The sequence below is a fragment of the Callorhinus ursinus genome, unplaced genomic scaffold (assembly GCF_003265705.2).
Source record: "Callorhinus ursinus isolate GAN/ISIS: 27379988/994484 unplaced genomic scaffold, GSC_fseal_2.0 scaffold71, whole genome shotgun sequence".
Taxonomy (NCBI): domain Eukaryota; kingdom Metazoa; phylum Chordata; class Mammalia; order Carnivora; family Otariidae; genus Callorhinus; species Callorhinus ursinus.
In genome coordinates, this window is record NW_027397133.1 from 4,248,948 (window position 1) to 4,268,368 (window position 19,421).

A 19,421-nucleotide genomic window follows, 5' to 3' on the forward strand; every position below is an offset into this window, starting at 1 on the left:
GAGCAAACCCCATGACTTATTGACTAGGTGGTGGGGGATTGGCATTGGTGGGGTGGAATGGCCAGTGTTTTCCTTAGATTGTCAGAGATATCCTGCTCTACAGTGAAAGAACTGCTGGTTTGAGTTGGTGGTGTGTGTGCCGGCGGGTGTCTCACATCAGTCCTCGGGCTGTAGCAGCACCCAGACCTTTCCATTGGGTGCTCATGGACAATGCCTCTTCATCAGTCTCCCTCGGCCTTCCCTTCCCTCTGCCTAGAGGCTCCAGGAGGCTTAGTTGTTGGGTGAATGAAGTGGAATTTTTGTCACCAGGGTAGCAAGAAGGAGTTTTCTGACCTGCTCAGATCTCTTTGGTGAGCTCCAGGTCTGGAAAGGCATCTGCCTGTTGCTTCATTCTCCCCTTGGAAGTTCCACAGGCACCGCAGACTCATTATGTCAGAATAAACCTGTGGAATCTCCCCATGTGCTCTTCTGCAGGCCCTCGGCGCTCTCTGTGTTCTTGGCACACCAGCCTCCCAGTTCCCGACCCACAAACCTGGGAGTTAAGCTTTTTGCCTCCCCGCCAGACCTTCCTCTCTTCTCCATCTCCCCTGGCCCCTACCTGGCCCAGGCTCTACCTGCCTGTGCCCTGGCTCTGGTTTGCACGCCCCCTGCAGCAGCCAGAAGTAGATTGTGAAGCTCCCCTGCTCCAGCCCTGCCAGGGCTCTCTGTTTCCTTCCGGATCAAATTTGAATGCAGCCTGCCTTAGGCCCTGTCTGGTGATGCTTCCGTTAACTTGTGGTACCTGCTCTGTCCTCTTCACGCTCTTTTCGAATTATTGGCCTAAAGTTCTTCACAGGATTCTTTTTTATTTTTATAATACCTGCTGTCTGTGTAGTAATGTGCAGCTTTTTTGTCCCGAGTATTGGGTCCTTAACTCCTTTTTTTGTTGTTCAGTTTCACCATCAATTTGTTTGTTTTCAGTCATTTGAAAGAACCGGCTCTGAAGTTTCACTGATACTCTTCTGTAACCTTTTCTGTTTTATTTCTGTTGTCCTTATTCTTCCCTGCTGCTTTGGAATATTTTATCCCAGCGTTTTAAGTTGAATACTTGGCTCAATGGTTTTCAACCACCTTTTCCAATGTAAGCATTAAAGGATCTGATTTTCCGTGAAAGAACCATTTTAGCTGCATCCCACACATTTTGATTTGTAGTGGTTTCATTCTCTCTCTGTTCTAATTATTTTCTTATTTCAGGTATATCTTTAAACCTCTAAGCGTGTAGGGAGTTGGAAATGACCTTTTGTTACCGATTCCTGACAAAACTGGATGAGCTCTTGTTAGGATACTGAATTTTATTTTATTTTATTTTTTTTTAAGTCCATTTCTGGTTCACAGGACACTCTTCACTGAACTTGCAGTCCCTGGGCAGGGTTCTGCTGCTGCTCAGCCTTCCCCCATGCTGCTGCTCTGCCTGGAATCGTACCCTGCTCCCACTGCAAGGCATCCGCCTGGGCCAGCCTGAAACTGGCCTTCCTCTCAGTTCTAAGCCTAGCTGCCACTTCCCCCGGGAGCCAAAGCCGCTCCTGACGTGTCTTTTGGCGCCCTTTACTTCCTGCTCTCGTGTACCACAGTGCATGCACCATTGCCTATTCTCTCTCTGACTTCTCCGGGAGTCTGAGCCCCACAGGAGCAGGCCCAGGACTGTCTTAGTCACTTCCATGTAACCCAGCCTTGGCCCAGCATGGAAGAGAGGCTTGTTGAGTCAGTGAGTAAGGAAGGGCTCCTCTCCCCGGGCATTCTGCAGGTCCTCATCAGCATGGTGTATCTGCCTGAGGCCATGCCCGCCTCCTTTCAAGCCATCTATACCCCAGTGGAGTCAGCAGGCACTGAAGCCCAGATCAAGCACCTGGCTCGGCTCATGGCCACACAGATGACAGCTGCAGGACTGGGGCCAGGTGAGTGTCCTTTGGCTCTTGCCCTGACTGGGGATTGGTACTGTGGATGCTGGGTTCTCCTTCCTGAAAGAGCACCTCCTCAGGGCAGTACAAATGAAAGTCACATGAGATGTTAGGTATAAACAGTTACAGGTCCCATAGATACTCAGGCCCTGGGCTTTTTGAATCCGGTGGACTTGGATTTGAAGTCTCAGTTGAACCAGGCTACCTCAGCCACGCAATAGCAGTGTGACTTTGGTCAAGTTACTGAACCTCTGAGTTGGGTGTTTTTCTACATTAACAATACTAGTGAGATATAAATTATGTACAGAGAAACACAACTCTTAACTGTACATCTTAACGAATTTTCACAAAGTGAACACACCCAAGTAGCCACCACCCAGATGGAGATATAGACCATTTCCACCACTCCAGAACATTCCTTCTTGCTCCTATCCAATCAGCTCTGATAGCACCCCACCTCCTGAGAGAATTACTTTTCTGATTTCTGTCTCCATAGATCAGTTTTTCCTAGTCCTGAACTTCATATAAACGGGATCATAGAGAGTCTGGCTTCTTTTGCTCAGCATAAATTTTTTTTTTTTTAATCTTTTTATTATGTTATGTTAATCACCATACATTACATCATTAATTAATTTTTTTAAAGATTTTATTTATTTATCAGAGAAAGAGAGACAGAGGCAGGCAGAGGGAGAAGCAGGCTCCTCGCCCAGCAAGGAGCCCGATGTAGGACTCGATCCCAGGACCCTGGGATCATGACCTGAGCCGAAGGCAGACGCCCAACCGACTGAGCCACCCAGGCGTCCCTCAGCATAAATTTTTAAGATGCCTTCATGTTGTTGTGTGAACCAGTGGTTTACTTTGTATTTCTTTTTTTTTTTTTTTAAGATTTTATTTATTTATTTGAGAGACAGAGAGAATGAGAGAGAAAGCACATGAGATGGGGGGAGGGTCAGAGGGAGAAGCAGACTCCCTGCTGAGCAGGGAGCCCGATGCGGGACTCGATCCAGGGACTCCAGGATCATGACCTGAGCCGAAGGCAGTCGCTTAACCAACTGAGCCACCCAGGCGCCCCTTACTTTGTATTTCTCAGTAGTATTTCCTTATGCGAATAGGCCATTGTTTGCTTATACACTCTTCTGTTGATTGACCTGTGGCTTATGTCCAGTTTTTGACTGTTGTGAATGAAGCTGTACAAGTGTTTTTTGGGGTTTGTTTGGGTTTGGGGGCAGGGTTGTTGGGTTTTGGTTTTGTTTTTGTTTGGTTGTTTTTTTTTTTTAGTGTAGTTGGTGTGTACAAGTGTTTCGGTGTACACATGTCCTTGTTTATCTTGGGTATATACCAATGAGTGGTGGTGTTGGGTCATAGGTAGGGTATGTTCAGTGCTATTAGAAGTTGCTCATCAGTGTTCCAACGTGGCTGTGCCATTTGGTGCCCCCACCCGCAGGAAATGGCTTTTCTAGTTTGAGCCTTGGTTATATGCAAAGTGGCGATAAAAGGTGTGCCTGTTTCAGAATGGAGTTTTGCAGATTTAGATGAGCTTTGTGTGTACAAGGCTTAGAATGGAGCCCAGCACTCAGGAGGTCCCTGGATGGGAGCAAGGGGGTGTGACGTTCCTGGAGCCCATTTGCTACCTCCCCCTCAGGTGTGGAGCAGACCAAACAGTGCAAGGAGGAGCCCAAGGAGGAGAAGGTGGTGAAGCCAGAGAGTGTCCTGATCAAGCGACGCCTGTCAGCCCAGGGCCAGGCCATCTCAGTGGTGGGCTCCCTGAGCTCCATGTCTACTCTGGAGGAGGAGGCACCCCAGGCCAAGAGGAGGCCAGAGCCCATCATCCCTGTCACGCAGCCCCGGTGAGTCCCCTGGTAGGTGCAGGTGAAGGACTGAAGCCTGGTTTTTGGTGCGTGCATGCATATGTGTGTGCGTGTGTTAAAGACAGGCTGACAAAGACAGATAAACAGCTAGGGCTGGATGAGGATCTGTCTGATTCCAGAGTCAGTGCCATAACCACCTTAATTGTTGTTTTCTATTACATAAAAATGCCCTCTTCCTTACTTAGGTCTAAAGTTGGGATGATAATATCTCCCTCTAAGGATCTAGGGAGAGTTAAAGAGTTTACAGTGATAGATCATTAAATTAGATAACTCTTGAGGTTGATAGTGAATTTGATGTAAAGTATTTAGCATGATTCCTAACATGTCATAAGTGCTACTGATTGTTATCATCCTCCTCTTCATTATTATCCCCCTTACAGACCAAAAAATGTAGCCAGTCCCTGCACCCCCACCCAAGACCTGCTGTCCGGGCCGTGCCTGATCTGCCCTCCGAGCTCTCCATTCCCCTCACTCTAGTCACACTGGCCCCTTGGTTCTTGAACAGCCAGGCAGGTCCCCACCGGAAGGCCTTTGCACTTCCTGTTCTCTCTGCCTGGAAAGCTCATCTCCCAGATACCTGTGTGTCTCGTCCTCTTGCTTCATTCAGATCTGCACTCCCACACAGCCTCCTCAGAGAAGCATTCCCTGAGACACGCTTTACAAAAACAAAATGGCACCCTCTTCTTTCTCATTACCCTACACCTTGCCATGCCTGAGTCATAGCAGACTTAGGAAGGCAGGGTGGTGGCCGTGGCGGTGTATGGCCTGGGGTGGACCTGGGCTCCAGAAAGGACGTTTGAGTCACCGTGTCCCTGTCCCTACTCTTTCATATAGGCTGGCGGGCGCTGGTGGGCGCAAGAAAATCTTCCGCCTGAGCGATGTGCTGAAGCCCCTGACGGACGCCCAGGTGGAGGCTATGAAGCTGGGCGCCGTGAAGCGGATCCTTCGGGCGGAGAAGGCTGTGGCCTGCAGTGGGGCCGCCCAGGTGTGCCCCTGTCTCCCTGGCCCATGCTTCCAGACCCTCTCCCCACGAGCCTGCCTCACAGCCCAGGGAAGAAACAGCCCCAGGCTCAAAGCTCCCTGGCTCCGGGTCCCAGCTGGGCTGCCCACCAGCCCTCCACGCCTCTCTTCTGTCCTCCTTGAAATGGAGGCGGCGGCAGCAGCTCCACATGGTGATGAGGAGGAAATGCATGGACACACATGGCTCTCGCTCAGCACGGAGCTGGCTGCCTGGGAGAGCCCTGCAAGTGAGGGCTGCTGCTGGGTTCTTTCTTCCTGGTGCTTAATAGTGCTTTTCTTACTATTGTTGAGATTTAGATGGACCAGGTCTAAATCCTGATTCTGCCATGCACTGGCATTGTAACCTCAGCCAAGCAACTTTTTCCCCCTTTTTTTTGAAGTTTAATTTTAATTAACCAAGAAGTATATAAAAGTACTCTTTCTGTTAAAAAGGTATTTCTAGGCCATAGAGGTGTACCATAAGTCTTCCTTGGCCCCCACCCGCATCTCATCCCCCTCCTCCAAGATTACCAATGTACAAATTAGAGGAAGCCTTCAGGATCTTTCTCTGTGTACCTAAGTGTGTAGATACTACTTTTACAAACTCTGTTTTGTTCTGTGATGGTTGATTTCCCCACCCCTTTTTTTTCCTCCCACACGAATGATTCCTGTGGGGTATAAGCTTCCTCAGCTTGCCTTCCTCAGTTAACACCAGGTCTTTAGTGGGGGTCCCTGAACCTGGGCAGGAAGACTGGTAAGGCACGATCATGAGGTGCCTGGGATTGCCTCCCATTCCCACACCCACATGTACACCCACTCTCCTGTCAGGTGCGCATAAAGATCCTGGCCAGCCTGGTGACGCAGTTTGACTCGGGCCTGAAGGCCGAGGTCCTGTCCTTCATCCTGGAGGATGTGCGGGCCCGCCTGGACTTGGCCTTCGCCTGGCTGTATCAGGAGTACAACGCCTACCTGGCAGCCGGTGCCTCGGGCACCCTGGACAAGTACGAGGACTGCCTCATCCGCCTGCTCTCCGGCCTGCAGGAGAAGCCAGACCAGAAGGATGGGTGAGGGGGACCGCCCTGCGCTCTCCTGTGTCCTGCCTTCCTTTTGTGGTTTCTCATCACCTCCCTCCTCACCACCGAAGGCCTCATTCCCATCCCCCGAGACTCCCTGCTCTCCCTACTTTCTGGAGGCATGTGCAAGGCAGATTCTGGGTGGGCTCTGGGGCCCGCTCCCTGGGCTTATTCTCCACCCTGCTGCGGGCCCTCTGAGCCTCCGTTCTTGTAGGTAACAGGGCCTAGCCTCATAGACTTGTTTCGGAGGTTGACTTCTCTCCAGCCTCATCTCTCACCTGAATTGCTCCTGTAGCCTCCTCCTTGTTCTCAACCTCCTACTGATCCATTCTCCACACAGCAGCCTGGGTGACATTTTAGAATGTAAATACGGTCTTGTTGTTACCCACTAAAAACCTTCCATGATTCTCCATTGCTCTTGGGATAAAATGCAGCCTTCCTTCTGTGCCCTGTGAGACCTGCGTAACCCAATTCCTACCAACCTCTTTACCTTCTTATTCTGCCCCCCTACTCCTCACTGTCCCCAGACTTTAGCCACGTTGGCCTTCTGTCTTCTGACCTTTGAACATGCCAACTTGGCAGTTCCTCTTTCTGTACCTGGAATGCTCTTCCCCCAACTCTTCGCATTGCTGGCTCTTTCTCATCCCCCAGTGTCAACTCAGTGTTACCTCAGAGCAGCCATTTTTGGCCACCACATCTGAAAAGCAGTACCGTACCCCACTCCCCATCGTTCTCTTTCATTACTGTAGTAAATGAGTAAGGTTAGGAATCCCCTTTGACGAAGGGGAGAACTGAGCTTCAGAGAAGTAGAGTCTCTGCCTAAGTCACCCAGCTGTCAGCGTTTGAACCCGGCTCCTCAAAATCACACACATGCACACACTCCAAAGCTCTGTCCCCGGGGGTTGAGCAAGCTATATGTGAGGGGCAGCCCTGCTAGGTCTAAGCTCCAGCAGGACTGGGAAGCTTCACCGCCGCAGCCATTCCCTCCCCCTTCATCTCTGGCAGGATCTTCACTAAAGTTGTGCTGGAGGCGCCACTGATCACCGAGAGTGCCCTGGAGGTGATTCGCAAGTACTGCGAGGATGAGGTAAGGATGGTCAGCCCATCGCCCTCAGTCCCTAGCACCGTGATGCATGCAGGAGCCCTGCAGGGGGACAGGGGCCTGTGTCGGGGGTCTGAGGGGCACACAGCCTAGACCTTGTGGCAGGGGACTCCGTGAGGGACGCAGTCCTTTTGTCCAGGACTGGATCTGAGGGAGGCGAGGGAGATATCCCAGGGGCACACTGCAGGTGGGCTGAGCTCTGGTGTCTCTCCCTTCTGCCACAGAGTCGCACTTACCTGGGCATGTCCACTCTTCGAGACCTGATCTTCAAGCGCCCATCCCGCCAGTTCCAGTACCTGCATGTTCTGCTAGACCTCAGCTCCCACGAGAAGGACAAGGTGACCCCTTGCCACCCCACGCTGGGCCGACTCCGTCCTTCCTCTGTGCTGAGCGCCTAGCCCGGCCTCTTCCACATGCCCCTGAATGTCCTCTCTGGGCCTAATGCCCTTCCTGCTGTAGTGTTTTGGTGGCGGATATTTTTTCATTTATGGTGGCATGAAGCTGCCTAGAATATACACACAGATACACTCATCCTCCCAGGAAGGGCAGTCCCATTCTCCCTCCTACTCCACCCATGTTGAGGAGCCCCGTATGGCCTGGTGCTGTGCTGGGGCCTGGAGGGGGAGCTAACAGGAGAGGAGCCGTGTGGCCTGTCAGCGAGCAGTGGGGACACAGCCCACCCATGGAGTGGGGCAGCATCAGAGCAGCACACTTAGTGTGGGGGCCCTGGGGAGGGGCCTGACCTACCTGACCCCGGGTGGTGGGGGATGAGCAGGGTTTAAGGACGGCTTCTGGAGGAGGGTGCAGGTGAGCCAAGACCTGAAATAGGAGTAGATGGGTGTGACTGAACAGAGGGAACAAGGTGTGTGCATGTGTGTGATTTTGAGGGCCCTAGACCCACCCCTGCCCAACTGTTTTGCCACCTCCTCTCCTGATGTCATGTGTCCATTCATTCAGCAGACCCTCACTGTGGACTCTGGCTCTGGCTTGGGCCTTTGGTGCTGTTGGGGCCAAAGGAGTGCCCAGGAACAGTCCCTGTTCTCAGGGCTCCCAGCCGGTGATGTCTGAGTAAAATGGGATAGAGCCAGTGACGGGCATTCTGGGCAGTGGGAACCTTTTGTGCCAAGTCTCAAAGCCGAGGAGAATGCTGTCACTTTTGAGGAACTAAGGAAGGCTCATTCTGGTTGGAACGTAGCAAGCAAGGCAAGAGACAGTAAGGGATGGGGCTGAGCAGGTAGTTGGAGAGGTGATGCAGGCCCTGACTTGGGCCAGGAAACCTCTCCCCCAAAGCCAGCGATCAGCCTTGGGCACAGATGACTCAGGTAGACCAGGCCTTTCTCAGTCTTGGGCTTGTTTTCCCACTGGTCCTGCCAAGCTCAGAATAGCGGTCTCCCCTACCACCATCTTGCCCGCACTCTCCCTTCAGGTGCGTTCCCAGGCCCTACTGTTCATCAAGCGCATGTATGAGAAGGAACAGCTGCGAGAGTATGTGGAGAAATTTGCCCTCAACTACCTGCAACTCCTGGTCCACCCCAACCCACCATCCGTGCTGTTTGGAGCCGACAAGGATACAGGTTTGGTGCAGCTTCATCAGATGCATATTGAGCACCTGCTGGATCCCAGGCTCTGGGCCAGGCCCTAGGGGAATGGAGCTGGATTGAAGCTGAGCCCTGCTCAGCCTACTAGGGAAGACAGCCAGGCAATGATGACCAGACCGAGCAGGCCTGGGGGCTGCGAGAGTCCAGAGGGGCGTCTCCTCTCAGCCCCAGGGGTCAGGGAGAGCATCCTGGAGATGGAGGACCGAGAGAGGATAAGGAGAGCTAGCCAGCGATGGGGTTCCAGGAAGGGCCAGGCATAGGCCCATTCCTTCAACAAAAGCCCCGGGTCCCTCAGAATTACAGGTGGGGAGACCCAAGCCCCAGGGAACAGACCATTAAACTGGAAGGTTTAGGAGTGCCTGGCTGGTTCAGTCAGTGGAACATGCAGCTCTCGATCTGGGGGTCGTGAGCTCAAGCCCCATGTTGGGCATAGAGCTTCCTTTAAAAAAAAAAAAAAATTAAACCTGGAAGGTTTAGGCTGTGATGGAAAGCACGTGGCCTTCTGGGAAAACAGGAGCCCTGGCACAGCCCGGGTGCCCGGAAGACCTCCCAGGAGAGACACTGGTTGCGTGAGACCCAGAGGATGAGGAGATACAGAGAGGGGAGTCAGGCAGCAGCGTTGCAGGCAAAGGAGTGACATGTGCAAAGGGACCTGTGCGGGCTCAGGGGGTGCTGTCAAAAGGAGGATGTGGCCACAGGGAGTCCCGGGTGGGTGGCTGCGCTCCTAGAGGGGATTTATCACGGGCATAGGGTAATCGTGGGAGCACAGAGCAGGAGAAGGACAGGGTCAGAACTTCCCTTTGGAAAGGTCCATCTGGCTGCCCTGTGGATTGATGGGCAGAGACGAGGTGGGACGTCAGTGCAGAGGCTTCTAAAAGGGGAGCAGTCCTGGTCCCACCCCATTTCCCTGATGCTTGGCTTCCTGGGCCTGCCTCCCTTCTGTGCTGTCTCCCAAAGAAGGGGCAGACACTGAGGGTGGGGGACGGTGGGGAGGAGAGTGGTCCCTGACGCCCGCTCCCTGCCCCGTCAGAGGTGGCGGCACCCTGGACCGAGGAGACCGTAAAGCAGTGTCTGTACCTCTACCTGGCTCTCCTGCCTCAGAACCACAAGCTTATCCACGAACTGGCAGCCGTGTACACGGAGGCCATCGCCGACATCAAGCGGACGGTGCTGAGGGTCATCGAACAGCCGGTGAGGCCCCTGAGCCCACCAGGCTCTGCCCATCCGTGGGCAGGGCTAAGGCCCCAAGTCCAGCCCTTCCCCTGGTACCACTTCGGCATGGGCTCAGCACCAACCGGTGCCGCCCTGGGTCCCGCGGTGCTGGGGCTTGTGGGTGGTCCACCTGCCCCACCTGCCAATGAAAGGACACCAGGGTCACCCTGCAGTTACTAGGCTGGAGTTGGGCAGACCCAGGTCCACATTCTGCTTCTCACTTTCTCACTTTGCAAACTGGCCCCTCTTCGTAAAAATGGGGAGGATAATTCTGTCCCCCAAGCTTGCTGCAGAAACTCCATGAGCTCGTACACGTAAACGTCTGTGTCACTCTCACCGTCTAGGAGCTGGTCTTCCCTTGTCTGGCCAGTGGGAGTCTTTAGTTGTCATTACACAAGTCCCGCCTGCCGCTCTCTCCAGAGCCCCAAGGTCACCCACATGAAAAGCAACTGGCACCTGAAATTCAGACTGTCTGCTCTTCCAATCTGTAGCTAGATTGGAAACCACTTTTTTTATATTTCTCTGTTCTTGCTTTTTTTATTACGGAAAATTTCCGACATATACAAAAGGAGAGAGTCTGGTAGGCTTACCCCCAAATACACGCCACCCGGATTCAGCGGTGTCCTCCCCCTGTTTTCAGTGAGCTCCTGGAGGGCACAGACTGCCAGTTCCATGGACCGTTATAAATGTTTGTTGGCAGAGGAAGGCATGAGCCCTCACAGCCTGGCCCAGTGCTCCCTGCATTTGTTGCCCACGGAGTGGAGCAGGCTGCAGACGCAGGTCAAGCTCTGATCTGAGCAGGCTGCCACGCAGGGCTCTGGCCGTCACTGATGCCTTTAGAAACCTGAAAAGTCTTCACCGAGGAATTGGAGGGCTCAGATGATGGTTGGGCATCAGAGGTCAGGTTAGGTCAGAAGTGACAGAAAGGGCCCCCGCCTGCTAAGTAGGCGGCCAGTGCTGGCGAAGGCTTTGGAGCTACAGCGAGTCTATACCCTGTGAGGTGGGGTGGAGGGAGGCCAGATGCTGCTGCCCTGCCTCTTCCCACCTTCCCCACATTTCCCCCAGGTCCCTGAACCCCGCCACCAGTTCTTTTTTCCCCTGGGTTCACTGAGGTATGATTGACACACGGCCTTGTGTTCGCATGAGGTGTAAAACATAATGTTTGCGGACATATATATATTGCAGGAAATTAGTTAATGTCCATCACCTTTGTTGATCTATCATGTGTTTTTTCTCTAGTGATGGGCACTTTTAAGATCTATTCTTCTGTCTCCAGTTCTTGCCCCAGAGTCCCATCATCCCCCCAGCCACCCTGCCTCTGACACCTGGGCCTCCCTGAGTTTTCCCCTTGGCCCCCCCTAGTCCTCCGCACATCACCCAGCCCCTTCCCCAACCTGCCGCCCCTCTCTCTCCTTCTAGATCCGAGGAATGGGCATGAACTCCCCAGAGCTGCTCCTGTTGGTAGAAAACTGTCCCAAGGGGGCAGAGACACTGGTCACACGATGTCTGCACAGCCTCACGGACAAAGGTGCTCCCGGGACCCCCACCTTTCAGCCTTTTCCTCCATGTCCCAGACCTTCCTCACGGGCCCTTTCTAAGACCTGGCCCTCGGAGCTGCTGGGTATATTGCTAAATGCATTTGAGAAACCAGGGGCCAGAGATTCCTGCTCTGAAATGGAGTTGGCCCTCCCCTTCCCTCGCACACAGCCACCACCGTTTCTCCTTCCTCTTGGAGCTCCTGCTCACCCCACCTGTGTCCCCTGCTTACTCTTCTGCCTGCAGTCCCGCCCTCCCCGGAGCTGGTGAAGCGGGTCCGGGATCTCTACCACAAGCGATTGCCAGATGTCCGCTTCCTCATCCCTGTGCTCAATGGGCTGGAGAAGGTACAGAGCTGGATGTCCGGATGCCCCCACTGATGAAGACAGGGGCAGGGCAGGAATGGGTGCCCAGGTACCCATGTCAGACGCTTTTGAGCCCATCCCAGGGCTCCTCAGACTGCAGAGCAGTCTCACCTCTGCTTTATCCTCTGTGACCTCAGGCAGGCCACCCCCTTCTCTGCACCTCGGTTTTCTTCTCTGTCAAGTGAGGATCACAGTGGCACACACAGGCCTGCCCCAAGGCCTAAATGTGTTTCCCCTGCCCAGGTCTTATTCCTAACAGGCTGTGGGGCCCTGGTGAGCCTCAGTCTTCTCCCGTGTAAAGCGGGGATGATGATGATACCCTCCCCCTGCAGGGGCCATCGTGGGGCGTGTGGCACCAGGAAGGCTCAGATGGGGAGTTATGAGGCTGGGGCTGAGTCAGGCCCAGTGACTCGGAGAAAGCTCAAGCCCAAGGGACCAGAGGGAGCTCAAAGGGGGAAGTATCCGAGGGTGTGGCAAGGCTACAGCTTCTCGCACCTCAGGGCGAGCGTTTGGGATAGGGGTGCCCTCTGACCGGCCTCCCCTGCCCTCCCCCTGCAGAAAGAAGTGATCCAGGCCCTGCCAAAGCTCATCAAACTCAACCCCATCGTGGTGAAAGAGGTCTTCAACCGCCTGCTGGGCACCCAGCACGGTAGGTGGCGTCTAACATGGTTGAAAGAAGCAAAGTAGAACTTCCAACATAGAAAAATGACCCAGTGACCTAGGACGGACTCCTCCCCCTCACCCCAGGGGCTGGTGCTAGGGGGGGAGTGAGGCTGTCTGTTGCACCTATAACACGTGATTTAAAACCCCCACATAAGAGTGTTTGGGACCCTCCAAACCGCACCAACAGAGCGCCATCTCCCCTAGCCGCCTCCCCTAGCATTGCCTCTAAGTGCTGTTGTCAAGCACGTTGCCCGGCCCAGCCTGTCCTGTCCAGCAAATGCCCATGTCTGTGCTGTGCCGGGGAGGGGGGGGCGGGGGGGGGCCAGCCTTCTGGGGGCACAGCCCAGGGAGGAGGGCGAGGAGGTGCTGGACCACATCTGATGTTGCCCTAGAAGGGTAGGAACCCAGTGTGGGGGAGGAGGAGAGCAAGGTGAAGGCTTCCCAGAGGGGGTGGCAGTCCCCTCTTTCTTCCCCTGCTCTAGCCCTCTACCCTCCTATTCCCACTGAAGCAGAGGGCACCTCATCTTCAGTCACCACTCCCCTAATCTGCAGGACCCAGACATATCTCTTCACTTAGGCGCCGTACTGTCTCCTTCCCCTTCCCACTCCCTCCCTACAGGCGAAGGGAACTCAGCCTTGTCCCCGCTGAACCCTGGAGAGCTTCTGATCGCACTGCACAACATCGACTCGGTGAAGTGTGACATGAAGTCCATCATCAAAGGTGAGGCGCTCCCCCCATTCCCCCCCAAGTGGCCTGGCTGCTGCGGACCCAGGGAAGAACCTCAGTCACCCACATGTCCCTGCTGGAATCTGCCAAGTTGGAGATTATGCCACCTGCAACCCCATCTCAGCTCTGGACACCTACCCTCATTCCTTTGCCTTCCTTCCCTCCTCTCTTTCCTCCCTCCCTCCGTCCAAGGAACTGGTGCATCTGCTATGCGCTGGCACAGAGTAGTCCTCAAGAAAGGTGGGGAGCCCCTCCACCCCCGGCCCTGGCTCGAGGAATGAAGGAAGCAGAGCCCTCGGCTGAGCAGGGGCAGAGGGACAGCAGAGCAGATGGAGCACGCCAGGGCCGTTGTCGGACCAGGAGTAGATGCCGAGTCTGGTCTGGGCTCCAGTTGAGGCAGGAGAAGGTGCCTCCAGGGCAGGGGGTGGGGGACAAACTGGCCAGCTCCCCTCAACCAGCAGTTTCCTAATAGCTGCTGTCACCACTTACCAAGCACTTACACCGAGCCAGGCTCTCCTGAGTGCCTTACAGGCCTGCTTGCCGACACACACCACCCATTACCTGGTGAGTATGCGGACTTCCATCTTACAGACAAGGAAGTGGAGGTTCCAGAAAGGTTGAGGAACTTGCTCAGGGCTGTACACAAGCTGAGTGGTATAGTGGAACCACACAGAATCTGAAGCCCGCTAGACCCCAGTTGGAATCCAGCTCTGCCAGTTCTGCCCGCCTATGGCACCCTGGGTCCCAGGGCCACCACCTCCCATAGGACGACTTCTCTCCATCAACTCTCCTCAGCACTGCCCCCCACTCCTCCCCGAGGGAGGTTTCTGGTCCAGAAGTCGTGCTTTCCCACCAAGGTGGAAGCCCTTACTGTAGCCCCCTCTACTCAGAAGACCCCCGTCCTTTGATTCGTCCTCTCTTTAAGAGCGGGGAGGGGGTCCCCCCAACCACCACCACTTAGCTTCTCGTCTAGCCTAAAATAGCTCCTCCCGTGACTACTTACTTCCTGGCCTTCCTCAGCAAGTTCTCTCAGAATCTTTTAGGTCGAGGGAGGAGCTTGTGGAAGTCTAAAACTCACACTACAACGGAGGAGGGACTAAGGCCTCTAGTGAAAGAACAGTAAAGTGAAAAGTGTCTCGAAGCTGAGCATCCAGAAGTGGCTTTTTTTTTTTTTTTTACATTTGTTTATTTAAGTAATCTCTACATCCAGCATAGGGCTCGAACTCATGACCCCGAGATTAAGAGTCACGTGCTCCTCCAACTGAGCCGGCCAGGCGACCCCAGAAATGGCCCTTTTTTAGGCTGTAACCCCTTTGATGATGTCAGGGAAGCTGTGGGCCCATTCCCGAGGATGACAGGTTCACACAGTTTTGCACACAATTTGAGGGGATTCACAGACCCCACCACCCCATTAAGTCCATCCACAGACCCAGATTAAGTCCCAGGAAGAAAAAGAGCCTTGCCACAGGTCACTCAGGTGGCCAGCGGCCAGGTCCCTGGAGATGTCATCAAGGCCTGGCCTTTAGAAGCCCACCTGTTTTTTTCTACAAGCCCAGGTCTACACACAGCCTCCATGCTGCTGAGCTCCTAGCAACCTTCCAGCCGCTCTCCCTACCTGCTGTTTGTCCCCAGCACCCAAACTAGCCAGTTCCCAGAGTACGTTTCTCTGTTCAGGCCCCAGTGGTTTTCCTGGTTGCACTAGGAACCCCATTCAACTATAAGCTCTGGATCCAAAATCCAGTCCCGTTTTGTGCACCGTTGGATCCCCCATGCCTGATAATATAAGCATTCATTCATGGCATTCACTCCTTTAAAAGCCACCCTCTTTCTCTGGTGAGTTTTTCTATAATGGGACCTGCCCCCAGTGGTCTGGTGCAGCAATTAAAGAAAACTCAGTGAGTGCCTCTGCTCAGCCCTGCGCCAGGCAGTGCTGGGAACCCAGCAGCGATGGAGACAGCCCTGGGCCTGCCCTCCGGGGCTCACAGTCCATCCCCAGATGATAAGAGCCCACAGTGAGCAGGGCTGGGACAGGGGAGCCCAAAGAGTACACTGAGCTGAAACCACAGAGGGATGAGGAGGGGTGAGGTAGCAGGGAGACACTGATCCCAGAGAAAGGAAGAGTATTTGCAGAGGCCAAGAGATGTGCTGGCATGGCCTGGTTCTGGGACGCAGAGGTGAGGCTGACTAGATCTTGAGGTTTAGGGGAAGGGCCCTGGTCAGGAGAGATCAGACTGTAAGCATTAAGAATACCATGCCTGGGCCCCACCCACACACGGTCTCCTAGGCCACAGTAGGAGATTGGACTTGATACCTTGAGGGCCCCTGGGAGGTGTATGGGGTCAGGCTGAGCTTCCGAAAGGACCCCTCCTTAGCCTGCTATGGAGGGTGGATTCAAGGGCTGGGTGGAAAGCCCAGGGGGAGACTGGAGTGGGGCGGGGAAAGGGGGGTTGGTTGTGGACCCTTTCAGGCAGAGCAGGCAGGAGTCAGCCACTAACTGGAAGGGAGGAGGAGGAGGAGCTTCCTTGGTTTCTGATAGGTTCACTCTGGCTTCTACACTGTCCTTACCTTCTACACTCTCCTCTGCTCCTTTGGCCTAGATACCTGCCCTACCTCGCTCTAGTCTCCTTCCTGCCTGTGCTCCTGTAATGCCTCCATCCTTCTCCTGTTCCTTATAGGAGCCCCCCTCATTCCTTATAGGCACCCACCCCTGTTCTCCATTAGCCTCTCAAGGATTGGGGGCCTCTCTTCTGGCTCAATAAAGACTTCCTGGTTGACAGACTCACATGGCAAGTGGTGTTTGGGGAAGAAGGGGTTCAGAGGCAGTTCCTGGGGTCTCCCCATTACACAATGGATTGGAGCATCGCCGATCCCACTGATTTTGGGGTACCACTACCCATTCCTGAGGGAACAGACCCCAAGGCCTGCCCTGGCCTGCCTGCCTTCGTGGATGCCCCTATTGTGCTGGCCCTCCCTGGGCCCTTCCTGGCACTGGGTGTTGAGTTGGGGAGTGCTTCATCTGCCCAGGCTTCCTCCTCTTGCTCCTTCCTCCCTTGTTACTTTGTGTGCTGTGCCTCCCACGTGCGGGCTCGCCTGGTATCCCTCCAGCACCAGCACAGATCCTTATGCTCTGGTCAGGATTGGGATTGGGCAGCCCCTTGACCAGCCTGCTGGTGGAGGGCATCTCTGGTCTCCTACAGGGGGTCTTAGGAAAGTCAAAACTGCCTGCCCTCTCTGGTAGGCGTGGGAAGGGCAAGCCAGCATGGGCCCCCAGGCATTGGCAACCTGTCTCTCCTGCCTCGGCCTTTCCATGGGTTGCCCCCAAAGAAAAAGGGCCAAGATGTGCCCACTCTGCCCAGCGTGGGGCTTCCAGCAACTGGACGTGTCTTTTCCCCTCGACCAACGCCCCTGGCCTCAGTATCCCCTCAGGGACCTGCTGGGTGAGGAAGTCTCTTTCGTCCAGAGCTTCAGGAATGAGGGCTAGGTCCCCACTCACGTGGGCACATTAGTGGGGCGGAGGCTCTGTAAGGGCGGTGGGGCTCCCACCTTCCCAGGGGAGCTGGGCGAAGGAGGACAGGCCCGCTCTCCGCCTCCTCGCAGCCACCAACCTGTGCTTTGCGGAGCGGAACGTGTACACGTCGGAGGTGCTGGCCGTGGTGATGCAGCAGCTGATGGAGCAGAGCCCCCTGCCCATGCTGCTCATGAGGACCGTCATCCAGTCTCTGACCATGTACCCCCGCTTGGGGGGTTTCGTCATGAACATCCTGTCCCGCCTCATCATGAAGCAGGTAACCCGCCCCCGGCCGCCCCAGTCCTGCAGGCAGTGGGCTGCGGCAGGACACACTGAAGCTAGATGGGAGGCAGGACCCCGGGCTTTTCCAGCCCGCTTGCCTCTCACCCTGCAGAGGGAGCCAGGATGAGGAGAGCACACTCTAGGAGACCAGCCAGCCCTTTTGCCCTGCCCTGGGCCAAGACAGTACAGCCCAACAGGGGTCACTAACTCGGCTCCAGGGCTCCAGATGGCAGTGTGATGCGTGAGGGCAGCTGGGGGGCAGGAACAGGTGGTGGTAGGCTTCACAGGGTGGGCGTCCCAGGAGAGGCCTAGTGCCCCTTGCCACCGCCTCTGCACCCAGCCAGGATGCATACTAGAGCTGAAAGATGGGCCCATTTCTCAAGAGAAGCTAGAAACCTGGGTTTCTAAAAATACCGTGATGAAATTTAAAAAAAATTCTCAAGCTCTCAGACTAGATTCAGCCCACAGGTTGCCACTTTGCAACATCCGGCTTAGAGATGAGATGCAGATTCAGACAGCCCTGGGTTCAAACCTCAGTTCTGCCCCATGGTACCCTCCTGACCGTGGATGAGCCCCCGCACCTCCCTGGGCCTCGTCTGTTTAGCAGGGCTGAGTCACCCCTTGAAGCTACCGCGAGAGTGAGATGAGACTGCTCACGTGAAAGGGTGTTCTGTTTTCTTTTTCCCTTTCTCTGGCCTGCCCTCATGCCTCAGCTGCTTGGGATCAGGAAGAGAAAGTTAGAAAGTCCTCTGGAGGGCTGGAGGTCAGTCAGGGCTGTGGGTAGCCCAGAGGACTCTGTTGGATGGTAGGGTTTTGGGCCCCATCTTGGTAAGGTCTGAATTTCTTTCAGTTTCTGGGGTGGCTGCCTGTGCACCCACTCAGGACCGCTCCCTCCCTGCCCCGTCCAGGTGTGGAAGTATCCCAAGGTGTGGGAGGGCTTCATCAAGTGCTGTCAACGCACCAAGCCCCAGAGTTTCCAGGTCATCCTGCAGTTGCCACCCCAGCAGCTGGGTGCCGTCTTTGACAAGTGCCCAGAGCTCCGGGAGCCCCTGCTGGCACACGTCCGATCCTTCACCCCCCACCAGGTACCCCAGGGTGTGGGATGGGTGGCCCCATGGGTTCAACCCTGGAGGACTGGATGGGGGTGGGCAGAGGGGAGCCCAGCACTGCCGCAGAAGCTCAGGGGCATCCACTAGGGGTCTCGGGTCTGGGCACTCCATAGAGCTCCCAACCTGCTCTTCCCCCTAGCAAGCACACATCCCCAACTCCATCATGACCATCCTGGAGGCCAGTGGCAAGCAGGAGCCAGAGGCCAAGGAAGTACCTGCCGGGCCCCTGGAAGAGGTGAGGGCCCACAGCTCCCCAGCCCCAAGCCAGCAAGGCCCACCCTGTCCTCCTCCCCACCTCAGCCACCTCTGTCTGGTGGAGGCTCCCGCTGAAAGGGATGGGAGGTGGGGGAACAGTTGCCCCTTATGTACTCCCTGTGCCCACCCTGCCGTCTCCCTCAGGGTGCTTTCTGGCTCTTTGCCACCATCCTCGGACAGCAGCCTATGACCTGGCTCCCATCCCCCCGCTCTGAGTTTCTGTGTGCCTTTCCCCACCCCCAGGACGACCTGGAGCCCTTGGCCCTGGCCCCAGCCCCAGCCCCAGCCCCCCGGCCCCCTCAGGACCTCATCGGCCTGCGGCTGGCCCAGGAGAAAGCCTTAAAGCGTCAGCTAGAGGAGGAACAGAAGCTGAAGCCAGGAGGAGTGGGAGCCCCCTCGTCGTCGTCCTCTTCCTCCACCCGGCCAGGCCCTCCCCAGCCCGAAGAAACCATAGATTTCCGGGAGGAGGGGCCTGAGTGTGAGACCCCGGCTATCTTCATCAGCATGGATGACGACTCGGGGCTGACCGAGGCTGCACTCCTGGACTCTAGTCTTGAGGGGCCCCTACCTAAGGTAGGGATGACAACCTCCAAGCAGCAAGGGAAGAAAACAATTAGGGCCCCCGGGTGAAGGGTGTATGCCAAGTGCCCAGGGTCGGGCGGAGGGGGGCAGGGTACAGCCCAAAGGAAGTGTGGAGGTAGGACCACGCTAGGCTATCCTTGACCCGCTCCCCCTTCTCCTGTCACCAGGAGGCAGCGGGCGGGTTGACCTCAAAGGAGGAGCGCAGTCCCCAGACCCTCACCCCTGCCGGAGAAGACACCATGAAGACCCCCAGCCCCGCCGCCGAGGAATCCGGGGAACCCGAGAGCAAGGGGAACAGCTGACCGGGCTTGGTGGGGAAGGGGAGTGGGGCAGGGAGCTCGGGAAGGGCGGGGCGGGGCCTAGCCGGCAGGGCTTTGCCTTTAAAATTAAAAAGATCGCGGGTCTGGGGCGTGGATGCAGTCTCTCGTCTCTCCCTGCGTGTCAGCTGTGGGACTGCACGGTGTGGAGTGAACGCCCCCAGGTGCTGGCTGGAAGACGGGCAGGCCCTCGGTCTTGGGGCCGCGCCTGCGCAGAGACCAGCTCCTCGGCCCAGGCGTCCGCGCGCGCCCTCCCCTGGTAACGGCCCGCCCCCTCCCTCCTTAGAA

At 55.6% G+C, this 19,421-nt stretch overlaps 1 protein-coding gene across 4 annotated transcripts in view; it reads left to right on the forward strand.

Annotated features, from left to right (window-relative positions):
* SYMPK (symplekin scaffold protein) overlaps positions 1 to 19,127 on the forward strand; it is a 36,184-nt gene extending 17,057 nt beyond the window's left edge. For all 4 annotated transcript variants that reach the window (XM_025849583.2, XM_025849584.2, XM_073886529.1 and 1 more), the window contains 17 exons: positions 1,784 to 1,934; positions 3,580 to 3,784; positions 4,640 to 4,790; positions 5,633 to 5,868; positions 6,883 to 6,964; positions 7,204 to 7,317; positions 8,406 to 8,553; positions 9,608 to 9,768; positions 11,209 to 11,317; positions 11,572 to 11,672; positions 12,249 to 12,339; positions 12,973 to 13,074; positions 16,678 to 16,865; positions 17,779 to 17,955; positions 18,119 to 18,214; positions 18,478 to 18,807; positions 18,984 to 19,127. In XM_025849583.2, the coding sequence (XP_025705368.1) occupies positions 1,784 to 1,934; positions 3,580 to 3,784; positions 4,640 to 4,790; positions 5,633 to 5,868; positions 6,883 to 6,964; positions 7,204 to 7,317; positions 8,406 to 8,553; positions 9,608 to 9,768; positions 11,209 to 11,317; positions 11,572 to 11,672; positions 12,249 to 12,339; positions 12,973 to 13,074; positions 16,678 to 16,865; positions 17,779 to 17,955; positions 18,119 to 18,214; positions 18,478 to 18,807; positions 18,984 to 19,118 (2,577 nt within the window). In that variant the 3' untranslated portion in view covers positions 19,119 to 19,127. The remainder of the gene's footprint in view (positions 1 to 1,783; positions 1,935 to 3,579; positions 3,785 to 4,639; positions 4,791 to 5,632; positions 5,869 to 6,882; positions 6,965 to 7,203; positions 7,318 to 8,405; positions 8,554 to 9,607; positions 9,769 to 11,208; positions 11,318 to 11,571; positions 11,673 to 12,248; positions 12,340 to 12,972; positions 13,075 to 16,677; positions 16,866 to 17,778; positions 17,956 to 18,118; positions 18,215 to 18,477; positions 18,808 to 18,983) is intronic.
* The last annotated feature ends 294 nt before the right edge of the window (positions 19,128 to 19,421 follow it).